We start from the raw sequence: 19,910 nt of genomic DNA, 5'->3' as shown, positions 1-19,910 counted from the left end.
GCAGGTTCTGGCTTTGGTCTAAGAGTGCAGGTGGACCACTGACAGTTGTACTTCCAGATGACCAATTTTGTTCTCAGCTTTCCTCTGACACGTGCACTACTGTTGTCACTAGCAGAGGTGTCTGTCAGGGTGTTGTACAAAAAAGTTGACAATGCACAGTATTTGTGTGGTGTAATATGTGGCTGTTATCATGTGAGGCTCCAAAAGGCTCATATGAGGCTTTCAAACTTTAAAAACAAGCAAAGTCAAGAACTAACTAAAATCCTGGGGTTTTAGATCTGATTTTGCTCACATTTTTCTCTGGCTACTGGGGGATAAAAGTAAGAGGAGACAGTGAAAGGCTGACATTGATTCTGCTTCTCATATGTTCTGAATAAAGTCTAAACCCCATTACTACAGTACAATTAAAAACATAATTGTGAGTGCTCTCAGAATTAGGCCCTAGAGGCTTTAGACTTTAAAACCAGTACTTACCATAATCTCCAGTTTTCTCCAAAATTCTTCCAATTTAGCCATAGGCTTAAGCCACCAATCAGTGCACTTCAAATACCTCTTGCCTTGGAACCAAAACTGTCTAAGCCACTCAAATTCAACCTGCAAGATAAAAACATATGGCACCATAAACATCCACAGTCCTTATCTGGGGCAGGAACGGGGCAATGCAAGAATCCAGCTATACCTGAACAGTCCCACAGGAAAGGAGACAGTTAGCAAAGCAGGTAATTTCTAAACACACCCTGACTGTTCCTCTCTAAACACACCCAGATGGTTATTTCTACTCCACATCCATTTGTGACCTGAGCTACTCTCTTCAAACCCAGAGAGGTGCAAAACTCAACCCTCTTTATTTTTACATGGTGTACATGTATAACAAACATTAAAAATTCCAGCCAGATATGCACCAACCTTGGCCTACTGTGATTAACACTGTGGGTTTCAAATTGTTTCAGTCACAAAGATGGAAAAACATTTGCAGTAATAACATTGCTAGAATGCAGCCCAGTTGCTATGGAATGAGAGGGGAGCACACAAGGAATCACAGCCTCTCATCCTTCACCAGACAGCCCAGTTAGCAAAGATGCTGCTTTTCTTTAAGAGTAATCCATAGTTCTGGTCTTTAGAATTCCATATTTATCTTTGTTGTGGTAGTTATGTTTCACACTGAGTTCAAAGCTGCTTTAATCATTATTTGTACCACAAAGAAGATATGTTTATCCCTGCTCAGCTCTGAAGATGCAAACAAAGACAACCTACCAAGGTGAAAGAATAAAGAAAACTGCCCAAAGCTGTCACCTAACACTCCCTTTCCTTCAAGAGAAAACTGAACAGCTACAGAAATCTGAAAGTGGTCCAGTTGACACTAACTAAAGGTTTGGTCCATACAGTAAAGATTATAATTAAAAATACTTAAATTTTCAGTGTATAAAAAGAATAATAAAGGAACTTTTTTAGTAAAATATAGCATGATTAGTTGGCAGACACAGATCTTAAAATGTTTTAAACAAATCCTGACTGCTAGCCAGTGACGTTTTAGTACAGAAGTTTGATGACACCCTTCCAAAACAAAAAAAAAAAAAAAAAAAAGTTGAAAGAAACTTTGCTTCCTCTATAATATTAATGAGGTATGAGGTATGAAGGACCTAGTTATGGTTTGGTAGAAAAAAAAAAACAAACCAAAACCAGTATATGCAGTTTTGGGAAAGCTGAGCATACCATTCTTCAATTAACATTTTAAGAACTGGTTTTTTTATCTCTTCACTTCTTTTTGAGATTTTTGGCCTCTACCACGTGCTGTCTGGCAAACAGGTTCCATGAAATTAATCACGAGGCCATTAATCAATGAAAAAACATTATTAAAATCAATCTTAAAATATGACTCATCACAGATCTGTTTCAGTCAATCTGATTTTTACCTAGTCATATTGATTTGTTGCAACAATCTATGTAACTTCACTCTAATTGCAGTCTGGCAAATTGGCCAAAATTTAAATGTATCTTGATCCCATACAAAATATATGTAATTTGACCCAAAAGAGTAGGTTTTTAGGTCTAAGACATAAAGTAGAGCAACAAGCTAGTTCATTTTCTGCAGGATTAGCTGGTCTCATCAGAGGTCAGTGTGTACCTAATTGCAACAAGAGGCTGTTTAATGATGTGGACTGCCATCTCACACAGCTATCAAACTCTGCTCTGCATTCATCTCACAGCATCTCTGTTTAGCTCTAACTTGGCTTAATAACTTGGGGTTGGGGAGAAAATGTTTCACCCTCCAAGCTGGCCCTCCAGAAAATGTTTCACCCTCCAAACTGCTTGACAAGTGTCTGCTCTGAACTATGACCTCTGAACAGGTATGTGTTGATTCTGAGAAAGAAAATTATCTTGATGAGGCAAGGGTGACATTTTTTGTCTTCTGTAATAACTTTTCTCTGCAGCAGGAACTCACTCCTCTTGGCTTGTCTCCTTCCATGCACAGAAGAAGTTGTACCACTAAAAAAACCTCAACACTAAATACTGGAGAGACACAAAAAGCTCATTTCTAGCCCTATTGGAATGGAAGTTTAGAGAAATTCATCTTCTGTGACAAAACTCTCAGGTTAACTGCTCTTGCTAAGTAAAGATTTTGTCAGAGAGTTTTAATTTGGAGACTTCCATACATGAGAACTAACTTCAGTTATCATTAGAAAGTATTTTACATGACTGAAATGGACACAGCTTAAACATATTTACAAATAAAAATATACAGGCTAAGTGTCTGAGGAATAACTTTCATCTTCTAATGGATTTTCACTTATGACTTACATCTGTGCAAGTCAGCTCAGAATCAGGCCTCATGTGTCTAATCTCAACATATTTTCAAGTTGTTCTTTAAGCAATGATTAAAGGCCAATTTTAGGTTATTGCCAATACTGGGCAGTGAAAGGCCAACAGCAGCATTTGACATTCTGTGAGGCAATGCTCCTCAGTCAATTCTTTAAAAGTACTGGTTATTCAATGCTGCACATATAGGCAATCTGTATTTTCTCTCTGCCATACTTGTAGCCACCAACCATGCTGTCCGCTCACTGTAATGTGCTAAAACAAACGAATCTTCCTTTGGCTGCCTGCACCACTCCCCTTCTCACCCACGACCTCAGTGTCCAACATCACATCCCTTCAACTCAGCTAGCCCATGTTTTACCTCCCCATGCATTCTCCAAGCTCAATTAATCTCCTGTTGCCATAAAAACAGATTTGCTGTAGGCAAAAGTGACTGTACCTCACAAACAACAGGGCAACCAATTCAGTCTCTAGTTTCAATCATGGCAATCAGGATCTGATTATCACAGCTGAGCAAACACCCTGATGTGAACAAATCCCCCACCTTTCCAACTTAAGTACTTAGTTTGAAACCTGCCATATTTTCAACACAATCCCACAACACAAAAGACTGCCTCTGGTGTTTCACTACACTGAGGACATCTGAATATTAGTTTGGTGCTGGCAAATACAGAAGCCTTGAAAATACCTCACACCAACATGAACTATTAGCAGATTCTGCATTAGTCAGAGCAAGATAAATTTTCTTTGAAATGTGAAGAACAGGCTAGTGAAGATCTTTTCTTCAGATTTATTCTTATATGTATGAGCAGTTACATTGTCTGTCCAGCAGTATTTAATTTCTTTAAAAATAATTTAGCTGCCAGCGGTTTCCCGCAGGTGCCCTGTAGCTCTGTTTGGGATGTACTCAGCAGCTGTACACGTTTAAAAAAGCCAAGCAGGAGGAAAGTAGTAGGAGGAGCAAGAAGTTGCCATTCAGAGAACTGTGCGAGACCATTTCTTTTGGGATAAACTATTCCTGACCAAACAACAGCCTGGTTGTGACTGTGTGTGAGCTGCCAGGCTATTGTGCTCCCCAGCTGCCAGGTAACTGCATCTGCTCAGCCTCCTACACCCCTGCCACTGAAGTGTTTGAGCAGACTGCAAGGCCATGAGCTGCACAGACAAACTGCACGTGAACACCCTTAATTAAGGTTATCTTTACTTACAGCTACAAAGTACACACTGGGAGTGAAGTGACTCACACATCTAACACACAGCACATACCTTGCAATTACTCAGATATTCCTTTGAAGGCTGTTTTAGTGAGGGAGACCATGACAACAAAGCCAGGTTTAAAGAAATACTAAACTTCCACCTGGCTGCCCACTAGAGATGCTAAAATCCTCCTCAGGTTAGCATCTCACTTTTTCAACAGGAATATCTCTGTCAAGACATCCAAGACAGGGCCCTGAAAAATGAACTCTGGGAAATCTAACATCAAGTAAGGACACCCCCCAGATACTCTCTCAGAGGTTTCTCTGCCTACCAAAAAACTGAAAAAAAAATGAAGTCTCCACCTATGCTTCAGATCCTCAGTTCAAACACACTTTATCAGCACAGCAAGTCAATTTTCCTGCCCAGGAGTACAAAAGTGAAGGCACAGAACCATTCCTCATTCTTTCAGACCCGCTCTTAGGCTTTTTCCCTCGAGCAGACACAGATAATTCATCCAGGCCTCATTTGGCAGAGCAGTTAATTTCAGCACAGTCTGTGAATCTGCTAAACTAGTAGACTTCAGCTTGGTACTGTGATGGTTCTGTTCTGGTTAATGGTCTCTGATGATTGCTTTGGAGGTAGCAGCAAGGGGGTAAAAAGAATGAACCCGTAGCATTTCAGGAAGATAAAGAACCAAGAAGAATGGCTGCAGCTAGTTATAAGAGTTAAAACTGAAAAACTTCAGTTAGGACAATATTTAAAAATAAAATACAACAATATCATCACCACTAGACACTATCTCATTTCAAGCTCGTGATCTCTGGTTCAGAAGAAGATAAAAAAATTTGCAAGGAGCTTTATGAATAGCACAGAAAGCTGTCTATCAGAAATACACAGGCAAAACTGGGAAACTGGGTGGCAGTTCTCCATTAATCTTATGGAGATCTGGATTTTAGTGATTTTGATTTTACATTAAAAACTGCTAACAAACTAAGAGTGTGAAATGAAAGGTTCATTTTCATCAGTAAGCAGTTTGATTCTTTTAAGAAACAAAACAGTCTCTTGTTCTTCCATCTGCCTGATAAAGTTTGAACCTAAAACTTCTATTAGCGCCTGAAAAGACAAAGATTTATCATACAGGAAGGTAGGAAGCTTTTATATGCAAGAGAAGTTGCATTAGCTTCACAGGTCTTTATATTTTCAGCTCAGTGATGTTTGAAAAAAAAAAATGGCATTTACCACAGAGATAAGCCCCTAGAAATTTTGTCTACTTGTGCAGCAATAAATGAAATTTAAGGAGCACTCTAATAGGAAGTGAAGATTTGACCTTGGGATAAAAAATTTAGGAAAAAAAAATACTAAAATAGGAGGATGGGTAGTCTCTTTTCAAATTAAATATAGATCCAGTGTGTCTACTAAGTGCACAATAAGTACAAGTTAAACAAGGATTGCTGTTACAGTATATCCCATATGTGTAACAGGAAACATCCCTGTATGTCACATTGCAAAATTATTCAGGTGACTGCAAACACCAGGGGCTACTCTCTCACCTGATGTAAACAGCACATGGCTTTGATGTTAAAGGACCCGTGCAAATTTATACCAGCTGTGCCTGTGGCCCTTGCTGTGCAAACCACATATGCGTGTAGTTTTATGGACTGAGCCTGATTAATGTTTTGTAAACCCCTGCATGCATCAGACTTCTTTAAATTGCCCTAGGAGCTGTTTTGGTAAAAGTCAAGGGCGTGAATCTTTTGCCAACGCTATGCTCCATTTTACCAACTGTAAACACAATACAGATAAAAATGTGTTCTACAAAGTTTTAGTAGCACTACACAATATTATATTCCTCAGCAGACAGAAATTTAAACATTTTACAAGAATTCTAATTTGAGTGCAAATGACCTTTGTACAGCTTCTAATTTATCTTAGTAGAAATACAGCACAGCTCCAAGCAAGAAAGCACTTCCAGCTTCAGTGGAATTCTGTCCAAGTGCATTAATACACTTGCATCTTTTGTAGCACTAAGTGACCTGTTAAAATATGTTCCTCACCAGTATTTCCACTGTATTTTCTTCAGAACATACTTTAGAGCACACAGTCACAATTATGCCACCCATGGCATTATGCAAAGACCTGGTTCAACAAAAACCAGGGAGGAATAACTGAAAAAATCTACCTGCTCCTTTCCCTCTAATCCCTTCTCTCTCTTCCTTTTTGTTAGAGAAGTGCTAGAGTAGTCTGTTTGACCACCACACTGTCAGTTCTGGTGCAGTATTTTGTGAAACTTCTCTCACTTTACCAGCAGAGGGATCTTAAGAAGGAAAAATGAAAACTTCCACGATAATCCCAACTACTGTACCCAAGTAAAAAAGTCATAAAAGCCACATTGCAAACTCCTACAAAGCAATGCCTTGTAAGAAGCTGAACACACTTAATTGCCATTAACTCCATGAGGAGATGCACTGCTCAGACCTGGCTGAGGTGTTTTCAGTGTGGATCATCTCACCTCATTATGTATTTCTTCTACTTGCTTCACCACTGCAGCTTCCAGTGATTTCAAAGACAAAGCCATTGAATCAGGATCAGTCTGTAAATTCTGGAGTGCCAGTTCACACCGCCCAAATATGTATTCCAATGTTCCTCTTGAAGACTGTAGAGATACAATAAAAACTTATATATAGCCACTTCAGAAAATTTGTATTTCTCAACTACATTTCATCAGCAATCCGTGAGGTGTGGTGCAGCACATTCACAACTCACATCTGATAAGCCCAGCTGGGAGTTAAGGCCAACTACCAATACAGAACCAATTGTACCTCAATCAAAAATAAACAACAGCAGTTAATGAAAAGAGTTTGAGTCATAAGCATAACATGAACCACAATTCTGATGTCCTGGTGCTGCATACATGGCACCAGGATACTGGCTGTACAAGGGACCAAAGAGTGAAATGGTTTTGGTACTTACATCTGCCACCCTGTGAGTGGAGCTGAACCGAGGTGACAAACCAGCCAGAACACAGTGCTGATGGGTCATATTGAGGTCATCTAGGGACAGATTAGAAAACCTTAAGTACAGGGAAAAATTATACTTAATCAAAGTTAATCTGGTTGAATATGAATTAAGTACACTATTTATCCTGCTTTAATGCTTAGAGAATTCAGTCACATAGCTCCAGTGTTCTGCAGAGCACAGTTACTATTTACTATGCTAGAGTCAGAAATATTTCTACTTACACTAGCTTTCTCCTATACAGTTTAGAAGTGGCATTTTCCCACCTCTCATAGGGAAAGTTCACCTAAACAAATTAATTCCTCCAAAGCTGAGGAGACTACTAAGTCCAGACTATGGAGGAGAATAAAGAGGCTACTTGGAAGTTACAGTCTCTTTTCCCAAAATCACTAAACATGCTCAAAGTTCTTGCAAACAAAATGCTAAAAAAACCCCAACAAAACCTTACGAAAAAACTATTTCCTATAGACACATATGAGGATAAATTGCACAGAACCCAGTCTCGCAAGGGCCACAGAACATTATCATCTCTGGACATCACAATATTTAAATACCACAATCACTTTCAAGAAGAATTGTGTCAGAAAACAAACCTAAACTCTTTCACTACCCCTTTCCGTGCCCGTTCTTTATGGCTGTATGTAGCAAACACAGAATTAGACATTACATTTTGATGTGCACCTTTATTCAAACCCTTGGCATAACTTTCATTGCAGAGCTGCACCTTAGAATTGCTCCCAACTGTCTCTAATCCCTTATGAATCTCAGAAAGAAGCCTGTAATTTTAATTTATAAGTTAGCAAAAAATTTAAAACTCTAATTGTACTAAAATAGTTGAAGCTTCATTGATTGCATGCTTCAAAGCATATTAAAAAATACCTTTTAGGCCATAAAAGATTGTGGCAAAGATTTGCTTTCTTTTTCTCCTAAATATATATTAACTGAAAAGAAAAAATCACTCTTTGTTAAGTTGGCCACTGTCCATCTGGCATTAAAAGCTTTTATTCAGATACAGAACACTACACCCAGAATGCTATTTTGGTTTTAGAGCCAAACCAAAGCTGTTTCATTCCTTGGTCACCCATGTTGGAAGTACCACAGAGCTCTCGTGGGGTTCAGTAAAAAACAACTCTTAAGGGGTCAGCCTCAGCTTTACACGACTAAGCACTGGCCCATGAGGTCTGCAAAAGCAAAACAGAGACTCTTCAGCACAGAATGCAGGCTATTATTCTCTACATGGGACCCCCCCCATCAATTAAACTTCTCAGTGATTTCACTGTTATTTACAGATAGCAGATACATTTTGGACTCTGGATGTTGCATATTCAACTTTTAATTGTGGAGTTCACATGGTACATCTCTCTCTTCCTGCACTGTACTGACATCTGGGATTTTCTGCCTCTTGTTTTCTCAAAATACATCCCTCCAGCACAGACCTTCAGCACAGTCCTCTCCTCTCCTTCAAACTACTGCCAGATCCTCCCTTTGCTCTCTGATCCTGTTCTCAGTCCCAGCCCCTGCTCTGTCCCCTCTGGGCTTTCTTCTGACAGCTGAATTACCTGGGCTCCACCAGCAGCACTGAAAGCCCCGTGCTCACACAGCCTTTATCAAAAGAACAGACTAATGGGTATGTCTGTGCACAGACACTGAAATAACACACAGACACTTAATTCTCATTCTACCACTGAACTATCAGGGAGCTGAGACAAAGCACTTCAAGAGGAACAATGTGACACCCATGTCACTGCAGACTATTGCAACATAACAAATAAAAGGTAGAAAGATAAGAAAATCTTAGCCAATCCTTAAAGAAGTGGAGGCTAAAGGCCCTAAACTTATTACTTTGAGGTAAAATATTTCCCAGGAAAACACAAACCACAAGAAAAAATGGCTCCCAGAATTACCAACAGGGATTTATACAGCCTTTTCTATCTTCTCTAAAGTGTTCCCCATGAACTTTTTGGACAGTTGTCTCTTATCTATTTCAAGAGGCAAATAAAAGGTACAGTGGTGTTTAAAGCACTGGCAAAATCTTTGATATTCTAATCACCACAAATATCTACAAACAAAAGTGAAACGGAATGGACTTTTGCAATTAATTTTCTTAACTACCATTAACAAACAAGAAAAAACATGCACAAATAAAAACAAATTAAAAGTCTAAAAACTAGAAAAATAATGAATTTAAAAGAAATATGTCAGAGTTTGCAAACTTTGCAATCAAAGTTTTTTAATGACAAATATATTTCTGGAGTTCTAAGTCTTAAGAGTAGCTAATCCAAATGTACCATTTGGATTAAATGTAGACTCAAAAAAAGGAGGAGGTGAAAAGCTCCAACACATTCAAGATGCTAGAGAGCAAAGAGGGTTCAAGTTCATTTGTGAAAATAGAAGCAGATTAAATATCTAGAAACAGTTTAATGAGTCACTTTATACATGTGGAAGTGTTTCCATTAAATATTAGCTTTAACCACAAGCCAACTCTGCAATGTGTGCAACCTACTTCTGGTTGGTCATGAAAATAATTTTTTGATGCTTCTCAAAGTATAATTTGCTGGGGGTGGGGAGTGGTATAAGACTGAAAGTTCATCTTCATGCTGTTTTAAAACCCTAACCTTCAAGCTAAGAGCTTGATCTATGGGAAACAGCTGCAGAAAAGTAAATCTGCCTTTGAAAGAGTCCAGAATGTATTTTTGTTAAGTATGTTTTGAAGTCATGGTAGGAAAATTAGTGAAAATTGTAAATCTGCTTGCAAATCTGGTCATGTCTAACTCAAAGATTAGGGAAAAAAATTCCAATTTAATAGTAGGACCATGACAAGCTTAGTTAAGCATGCTCCAGGACAGAGCAGATGGGGCCCTTTGCTCACCTCCACGCATTTTGGATTTATTGCATGCACCCAACACGTTTCATATTAGACACCCCTTGACTGTGTACTTGAGACAGCAGGGTTCAGTGTGCACTTCCTCTGCAGACCAATATATTATTCCAAATTGAGCTAAAGTGTTTCCGTTTCATGAGTGATATAAAGTCTAGATTTGAATTTTTAGGCAGCAGACTTGCAGCCATTCACTGGACTTTTTTCTTCATATTAAGAAAAGCCTAAAAAATTATTTTAAAAAATCACTCTTACTTAAAATAATTTTGAGGTTTTGCTTAATAAAATACATTTTTATTATTGTAATAGCTTAAAAGAAGAATGGATGTGATCACCTTATGTTTAGTATTAACATACATCTAAATTATGGCTCATGATTTTATCTGAAGAGGCCTTCTGGAGAAGGACAAAATAAATTTAAATAATAAGACATTTTACTTAATTTCTCCCCAGAATAATAAAAACATTCATAAAGCCAATGAAGAGAGGAACAGAAACATTATTAAATGTCTACTAGAAATGCTAAAAAGAAAAAACTGGGGTTTTTTTTGTTACTTTGCTATACCCATTGATCTTGATTTACAAGTTACTGTAATTGCATCTTACAATAAGAAATATCCAGTTACCACACTCTCTTATATAGATTTGTGTGAACCACAGGAAATACTAGTGGTATTACAGGTACAGAAATTGATAGGACCTGACTTTTAAATTATAAGCAACATGTTGAATGTGATGTTTCAGCATTTTCAACATTCATATAAAGCAGTAACACTACACCATTCCAGCAACTGGAAGGACAGACCTACAGAGTGGCTGAGTTCCGTGCTGGGGTGGGTGAGTCAGTGGTGGTCACAACCAATCCCCCCAGTCCTACCAATCAGTGTCTGTACATGAACCACCATCAGCTGCAGGACTCTTCAATATTCTGCTTTCTAGATGTCTTGCATTCTGCCACTGCTTTTAACATAATGCCAGTAAGAGGACTCTGCTTACTGAAATGAGGTTCTGGAATACAACATGTACAAAAGCAAGACAAATGAATCTTCTTTTTTTATTACTGTCAAGTTTCTTTTTTTTACAGAGTTTTCATATTTTGTCTTTTAGTTGGCATCTTCAAGATATCCCCTGTTAAGTTAATGTAAAAAATCCAAACAGTAAAACATACACTGGAACTATATATGTTTCCTTATATTGTCTTTCACTCCAAGTCAAAATGATAAAGGCAGTCCTGCTACACAAAGAAAGCCAATAAAAGGGTCATTTTGAGAATACCCCCTAAGACTATTTAGAAGAGTAATTTTTTCCCCAAGTAATTGAAAAGAAACACAAAGACTATGGAAATGCAGAAGAGATTAAAAAAACACCTGGCCTACAGAGCTCAAATCTGTAGCTCTTCAAAAGTACTAATAAGAAAGTGATTTACACATCATCTTCAAAAGAATGTTTAATATATCCTTTGTTTCCATCTAAACATGCTCATGATGTTACTCATTAAATAAACTAACTTTCTGATCTACCCTTCATATAGAATCTCTGAAAATACTTTAGTCACTATATAAATTCCACTAGGGAATAAAAAACACCCTTATGATCTGGTAACTCAATCAACTACAATCTACAGTATTTTGCAATAAAAATACTAAAGTTAGTCCCCTTCTTTTATTAAATACCTTCTGAATCTCTTGGCCAGCAATGCTCTCTATATGCTCAAAGTTTCCAGTCAGGAAGGATTAGATAAGAAGTTTACTTGATGGCCTAACTGCTATTGCACAAAAATAGATTATAATAACCTTTCTAGGAATGTTTAGCTGCCACTTAAACTTCATTTTCACTGTCCCTCTTTCCTTCTAGGCTTCTACTTCATGCCCTTACAAAAAAGGGAGGCACGTCCAGACCACTATGCCAAAGGATCTCACATCGATCTTTCCATGTCTGAACATTCTTCAGAGCACAGTTAGTCCAGCACTTCTACACTACACTTCCTGCAGAAGGATTTGATGAGATAACTAAGAACAAGGAATGGCACATGGGTTTTATGATGGCTTATAAAGGAATTGTTTTTTAGTATATATACTGTGAAAGGTGAAATTCAAAAGACTGTTCTGCCCAAAAAGCTAGGAGAGTGACAAGTCATTCGAGGGACATTCCATGGAATATGCCTTCCAAGTCACAACCACATAAGCAGGGAGCTCTGCAAGTGCTCTCAGTCTTCAAAGATGATGTATGTCAAGCCAAGACACTAAACAGGCCAACATGATGTTGTCAGAAACCTTGTTATTGTTTTTAGTGTAATCTATAACTAAATTTATTTTAACAAAAATGAAAACCAAGAGAAACAGAAGCCAAAACAGAAAGCAACAGATTTTGTGTCAACAAAGCTTAGCAACAGCTCTCGCTTCGTTTCTTTCAATGGATAAACCTTAGCACATAAGCTCAGCTGCTCCAGCAAATTAACTCAATTTAATTTTCTTTTCTTAATCCTCTACGCTTGAGACATCGAGACTCATTCTTGGAGTAAGACAGCTGTGTTCATTATGATCTCAGCATAATCCCACTACTAGAAAACAGCATGCTTGAATGTAGACATAGTAGCAGAAGGAGAGAAGTGTCATGTGTAAAACTGGTGACTAATAAAATATCCACAGATTGGCATAATGACTGAAACCTCAAGGACCATGGTACCAGAAAACTTTAGGACATTCATTCACATCCTACATAATACAGGTGTCACTTGATAAGCCAAGCTGAAGAACAGAAATTTATTCGTTGAACATAAGAGATGCTCAGAAAAACTGCATTAAGAATACAAAAAGAATCTAGAAATACAAGGATGGAAGAGATACAGCACAACTTCTGGCAAGATCTGGGGAAATTCTAGTTATGGCCTGAAGTTTAACTTGAACTAGTAATTCTGACTGCAGAACAGACAGAAAAAGGTGAAAAAAGACTATTTCTTTCTTAGCTGTAAAGGGAAACAAACATTAAGAAAAAAGTTCCCCTAAATACCTTGGAATTAGGCAGAGCAGGAGAAATTTACTATATACTCCAGACAGATTTCATGTTTTACTAAATAAGAAAAGTCCTAACTGTAAGGAAGGTATGGTAACTCATTTTAACATAAGTGTAATTTTCTCTATTTTCAGCAGACAGTTCAACATTTTAGTCCTTGAAAATTACCAAGCATCAAGTAAATGTCTCCTTGGTGAAGTGGCACTGCCAAGCCAGGTGTCTCTATGTCCCATGCCACCTTCAAGCCCACGTGCCAAACAGCTGGGTCTCTTCCCTTCAGTTCCTGTTCGTTGCTTTCTTTTACAGATGAATCTTGAGAGAGAGAAAGAGACCACAAGAATGAGGGAACAGGTAAGAATCATAAATACAAAATCTGGCTTAGACTTAAAGACATCCCATACTGGTACAATCTGAATAGGCTTAAAGATTCTATAGTCTCCACTTGCTATAATCATCATCTCCAAATTCAAAAGTATGCAACAGGTAAAAGAAAAATAAAAACCATATGAGATTAAGAATTGTTTTGCAACCAATTTTACCAAGATGAAGACTTTAAGTTAACTACCAAGTGAAGGCTAATCAAGTCAAGGCTTGTAATGGACTTAAGGTTTTCTGAAACTCTTAAGCATGTGTAAGGGGAGTTTTAGTCAAGCATCACTAATTTTTTTTCATTACTAAAACTACAAGCACAGAAGAAAAAAAATTCAAAAAATGCAGCAACATTGATATAACAATAGATAACTTCTGAAAGAATTTCAAGTTGTAAACTGCCAAAGCATTTTAGGAAAAATTTCATTTGTTTATGTACTTGCAATTTCACCAAATCATAAACTGAGGCAAAGGTGAAATAATGGTTACAAAATACAGTCTACACCAACAAAGCAAATCTTGGAATCATCTCTGTCATTCTTTTCTCAAAATTACTAGTCAAACATGCTAGATAACATGTGCAAGAGCCAATGAAGCTTCAATGCATTTGTCACAACACTTTTCTTATCATTATGCAACATGAACGTGTTGAGCTTGGGGAAAAAATAATCCACTGCATAGAAACAGTATTTAGAGCTTAATCCCTCAGAACCATTTTCATAAGCTTACTTCACTGCAGTATAAATTGAAAGATACAGTCAGCATTTATAACAAGGTATTTGGGAGCTATGGTGTAACAGTTTTACAGCTAAAGTAACAGTGCATTTTGACAGAAGAGGGATGAAGTTTTAATAAGTAGCTGGCACAGAACAGCAGTGAACAACTATGAATTAACTATGCACCATGCCCAACTCTTGCTTAGAACTTAGCAACTGTGTCCATTTCACTGTCCATTTGAAATGTGCTTTTGTACAATAATTTAAAAAACCTTTGTCTTAAGTAAATTCTAGAAGAAAAACATTAAAGATGTATAGCTCTTATTATAAGAGGCACACACAAAGTGTGACCACAAGCTCACATTTCTAAAATATTCATGTCATTTGTCTCACATGGTTACTGCAGGTTGTTTAGCTGGGAACAGCCTTTAGAAAATTAAGACAATTTATTAACTATTATATCAGTATTATCTAAATTCAGGAAGTATTATCTAAATTCAGGAAGCAGAGAGACAAAGCCTATTAAAGAGCCAATCTGAATGTTCTTAAGTGAAAATTCTTACAGTCTCCAAGTTCCCTCCCTCCCTGCTGCAGGGCTCATCCAACTGAAGCTCTCACTCACAGGAGCAGCTCTAGGCCCTTCCATCAAGGAGCACAAAAATGAGAAAACAAGAGCTAGAAAATACTCAGAAAAATCAATACTAAACTCTTCAAGGGGCTTTCATATTTTCTACCCTGTTCAGATAAATCGTAACTTAATTTAAGAAAAATGTTTTCTGAAAACTGCAAATAGGACGGCTTTCAAAGCATTTTTAATGCAATACATCATGGATATTATAAAAAGAAGTAACCTTTCTGGGTTAACTCTCTCTGCTATGCTGCCTTCCCATTCACTTTGGCAGCAGCACTGTTCACAATATGGCACCAATAAAATATAGAACTACAATCAGAGACAGCAATTTCAATCAAAGTTTCCTGGGGTCTCCTCATAAATCCAGCACCTTTGGAATGTGCTCGTTAAAATGACTTATTTTTTGCAGTTTGATAAATTTTTTATTGCTTAAGTACTGAGTTCAAATACAGCTCACGGTCTCCTTTTCTCTATATTCTCAATTATTGCACCTTATAATTATCAGCAGCAATTGAAACTGATTGCTCCTACCATGTTATTTTGGTAACAAATGGAAGCAAGCTGCTACTTGCTTTTAAATGCAAGCTACCCTGAAACTGAGAGCAAGGGAAAAAGAGACACCTTAACATTTGTGGCATATCCTGACAAACTTTTACATAAAAAGAAGTTTTTATTAAATTCTCTATGACACCTCAAGAATGACTGGATGCTGTATATTTATTGATATAATTACAGCTGCCATTTAAGTGAAAACATTTGGATGCATCTGAATCATAAACATTTGAGAATAAGTCATGTGAATAAATCATGGATCACATACCCATCACCTTAAGAACACAAATGTATTTTGTAGTAAGCCATACAGAAATGGTCAAGTACACAAGTATTTAATGGAAGTATAACAAAACTATGTGCAGATTTGAATTCTGGTCAGCAGAGATTTACAGACTTGGGCCTGCAAGAAACCTTTATGCTGGAATCCCAAATAAAATGGTGCAATGAAGTAAAATCTTACCACAACATAACAATACCTCATCAAACCTGTAATTATGGTAGAGCCATGAAAGAGAGAATGTAGCTGCAGAAAATTGGCCACAACATTATGCTTTTAACGAGACAGCTCAAATTTCAGAGATGTTCCAGCACTAAGATCTGATCTTATCAGGTTTGGGTCAGGGTTAGGTTCAGAACAATATGAAACTTGTTTTCCTGGAACTACTTTGGTTATTGTTCCAGAGCACAGAAAGTAAAAGTAGCTTTGAAAGGTTTCTTTGCTATTTGGCTCCAAAATCTTCCAGAGCCTGAGACTTTTTGATGCTCTGAAACCTAAATTATCTCTATTCAAGTCAAACTGTAATGCCAAATTATATCCTAAATGTAACCTTACATACCATTTTTTAAGAAAATAGAATCACTGCCAACACACTGGTAAGAACAAGGACTGTAAGCATTTACTTCAACATTAAATCCAACTGACCACTGTTATTCTATTTCTTACAGATTGATTGATTTTTTTCCAGAATGCACATATTCCTCAATTTAAAAAAAAATACAAAAATTATGAGCATCTTTCAATAGCAATTATATATGTTACATGCAAGAAGTGGAAGAAGCAGAGCATGCTTTGCTCCTTAGCAGCTGATGAGAAATAAGTATCTACCCAAAGTTATTTCCTCTACATCATTACTGAAAACCATAGTATAAGAGGTTAAATTGTATTAACATTTAAATTTTTCTTGCCACTGACATTCACAAAACCAAAAAAAAAACATAAGATTTTGCCAACAATGTTCTTATCAATTCATGTTTGGAATGGTGTATCCACATAAATCAGGAACAAAAGCATGAAAATAAGAACAAACAATATTCTGTGATCCCTTCATTTCTGAAGGACAGGCTGTATTTGATCAGTGAGAAGATGTTTAAAAAAGACCCCACAACCCACAACAGTCTATTCAAGTGCTGATTTCTTTTTAGACAACAGGGATTCTAATCTATTATTATGAAAATTAGTGGATCACTAAAGATTTGCGTCTTTGAGAACATAAACCAAACTGGTCAGACCCTACAAGTTAGAGCGGTGACCATTTCATACACTTACCCATTTCTTCAAAAGTAAGAAAACATTTTCTACATAACATTTCTGTTACTTCAACAAGTAATATTTATGTTATATTATTGTCATTAGAAATTATTGCAATACTGCAAAAAAGCATCTACTCCATGACTTTTATCCACTAAACAGTACATAAAGAGGATTATTGTCAAAGTTAGACTGACTTCAATGCTGAACAACTTTTGTAGTTTCAGGATTGTTTTTAATATGGTGGGGAAACATACATCTGTTGTGCATCTTAATAATTTTTATTCCCAATTAAATGAAATAGCCATCATTAGACTATCTGCCAGGATGCTGCTTCTAGCTGCACAGAGCAAAAACATACAAGCAGCATTTCACAAAAGAAACAAGCACAAAAGGTCCTAGAAGATCAGTCATCACTGCAACTAACAGTAAGTTTGTTAAACCTTTTAACAATACCTTGTCAGCAGACAGAGCCAGTTTGTAGGAGTTCAAGAGTTAAACAGCAAATAGCCCTTACAGCAAGAAAACAAACTGGATATGGTATAGACTCTAGAGAAAACTACTTACCTAATCTCTTCCTCTGTGGGAAATCCAGGTAAGAGAAGATGGACACACTTCAAGTGTTTACATTTTTTTCCATCTCCTGTAAGTTTGTAACTGAAACAGGTCTCTACTTCAAAGAACATCTTTAGAACCAACTAGTGCTCTGGTAAGTAATAAAACTTCCTACAAAACTTACATTGACCTGATGGAAAGCTAGTCATTAGGAACTTTTCATGGATAAAATCCAATTTTTGAAAATGCCCTTATTCTACTGAATTGCAATTCACTTTATAACCGCAGCAGGAAATAAATATGCATTATTAGCTTACTATATTAAAATCCTGAACAATTTTTTTACCTTCATGCTCTCAGGTGACAGGATACTTGTAAACTAATGTGTTATTAAAAATGCCGAATTGATCAAAATTTGAAATTCCCATTCCTTGATAAATTCTGAAATTAAATTAATTCCAAATACTGTTAGTGGCAGTATAATAGAACACACATTCTGTAACCTATTCAATTCTGCATATGCACCCTGACTACCACTCATGCACTTTGATGCAGCATACACACTAAAAGGAAACCTCTCAAATTTTTATTCTCATCACTTGACAACCTACTCTTAACCTGATGTAATGTAAGTAAAAGCATCAAGCTAAATGTTTACTTTATTTTGTTGTTAGAATTGTACTTCATTTGAAGCTGCTTTGAAAGAGTTTTACACTGGAAACAAGAAAATAAACACTGATACCAATTAGAATATCAGCTTGTTCCAATATCTTTATGTTGATGTCTAAATTTCTTTTCTGGCATATTGAAATCTGCTTCTACTCCAATTAACATTGATCAAAGTTTCAAACATGAAATTTTCATTATGGCATCAAACAATGAACAAATGAACAAGAAAACAAGTTGTTTCAATTACAGTAGTATCTGTTTTAATGCTATTTAATCCAGTAAGTAGGTACAAAACAAATACTGATATAAAGATGTAAATGAAAGTACAAAGAAAACCATATAACCTGAGTTGTGCATCTCTAAACAGTCTGACAGAGCTGCCAGAGCTCAGCAAGACTGCTTGACTCCAAGGGCTGCTGCTGCTGCTCAAAATCTGACAACCTGGGGACTGTGCATTTGCAGCAGGGTAGGTCAGTACCAGCCATGCAGCCCTGGAAGCCCCAGCTCCCACATGCCAAGGCTGCCACAGACCCTCAGTGTCCACTGGGCATTTGAGGAATTGAGAGCTGACAAAAAAAAAACATGCAGGAAAAAAGAATCAAGCCAGCTCCAACAAAAATCAACATGCTTAATTTGTGTTTGCGTTTCCCACTGAAGTGGTGTTTTCTCCAAGAAAATTACTAATCCAGCTCATCTACATCTTCTAAGGAAAAATAGCTCCAACAAAAAAATTCTGACCACAACGACTCATTTTATTATGTGTTCTGTAATGATTCTGTGACAGTCTTTTTACACTACACTGAGAATTCAAGGCTAATTCAATACTAAATGAATGAGTGGAGTAAGTGCTAATAAAAGATGTCGGCATAAAAACTAAACATATTTATGGAAAATAAAAAGTCAAGACATGATTCCATAATATAACAATATTCTTCAAAAAGATGCTGAGATCCTCATGTTTCACAGTTGTGGAGACCTGGTAATATAGGAAATATTGAAAGTCTTTGCAGAAACCATCAAAACATTGACATTACCTAGAACTGGAAGGAATAATATTACAAACAATGTTGAGGTTATAACCACCAGCACTGGAAGGCTGTTAACAGAAAATCAGAAGAGAAAAATTTACTTCTCTAAAATCAAATCCTCTTGGATGCACTGGGTACAAAACTTTAACATAAAGAGATATTTACCAACACTTCAGTTACAAAACCATACTCCTAAGTATAAACAGGATCCATTTCCTCCAATTTATGAACAGGCAGGTCATTGCTTTCGGGTTACACAATGACAACCCTGACACAGATGGGAGTGAACTGCTGGCACACAGAGCTGGACTGCAGGGCATCTCTCCACGCTGCTCCATTGCCATGGCAGGCACCTGAAACTCCCTCTAAAGCTCAAGAACTCGACCTGAGCAATGCAGAATCAGAAAAACTGCAAGTAGTGACTTTTCATTTTTTTTTAATGATAGAACAATCAATTGATTTACTAGAAAGATCTTGTTTTCTTTGTTTTTCTATTTCCCAACTTTTCAGAAAAAAATACAAACTTTTAATTTAAATGTATTTATGAAAAAACCTTGTATTAGGCAAAAAAATTAATTATGCATAGATACCAAAATAACTTTTAGCCTAAAAATATAAAATATTTCTATCTACCCACATCAATCAAATCTTCTCCAGAATTTTCAGTGGTTTTAAAACACCATAATTTTTACTTATTTAACTCACTGAATAAAAGAAAGAAAATCAACTGACGAGTTGAGAATAAACATAGCAGCTTTCATTTTTGTTCATTTATAGCTGAACTTAAAGGGACTCATTTTTTCCCCCTCCATAAGCAAACTTTATATTAAAGCAAAAAGTTTTAAGCATACCACAATAAATCCTCATACACAGTATTATTATAGTATTATGTTTAGGTTTCTTTAACTTAAAATCCTACTGAAAAAATATTTCTCTACAG

At 36.7% G+C, this 19,910-nt stretch overlaps 1 protein-coding gene across 2 annotated transcripts in view; it reads right to left on the bottom strand.

The window, feature by feature from the left end:
- FTO (FTO alpha-ketoglutarate dependent dioxygenase) overlaps positions 1 to 19,910 on the bottom strand; it is a 219,623-nt gene that overhangs the window by 154,718 nt on the left and 44,995 nt on the right. For both annotated transcript variants that reach the window (XM_041400922.1, XM_041400923.1), the window contains exons 4-7: positions 13,088 to 13,231; positions 6,985 to 7,064; positions 6,524 to 6,667; positions 475 to 594 (exon numbers count right to left, since the gene is read on the bottom strand). In XM_041400922.1, coding sequence (XP_041256856.1) covers positions 475 to 594; positions 6,524 to 6,667; positions 6,985 to 7,064; positions 13,088 to 13,231 — 488 coding nt within the window. The remainder of the gene's footprint in view (positions 1 to 474; positions 595 to 6,523; positions 6,668 to 6,984; positions 7,065 to 13,087; positions 13,232 to 19,910) is intronic.

Source organism: Onychostruthus taczanowskii, unplaced genomic scaffold (genome assembly GCF_017590055.1).
Source record: "Onychostruthus taczanowskii isolate IOZ18803 unplaced genomic scaffold, ASM1759005v1 scaffold18, whole genome shotgun sequence".
Taxonomy (NCBI): domain Eukaryota; kingdom Metazoa; phylum Chordata; class Aves; order Passeriformes; family Passeridae; genus Onychostruthus; species Onychostruthus taczanowskii.
The sequence above is the reverse complement of the archived record's forward strand: the minus strand, read 5'-3'. Positions and strand labels throughout refer to the sequence as shown.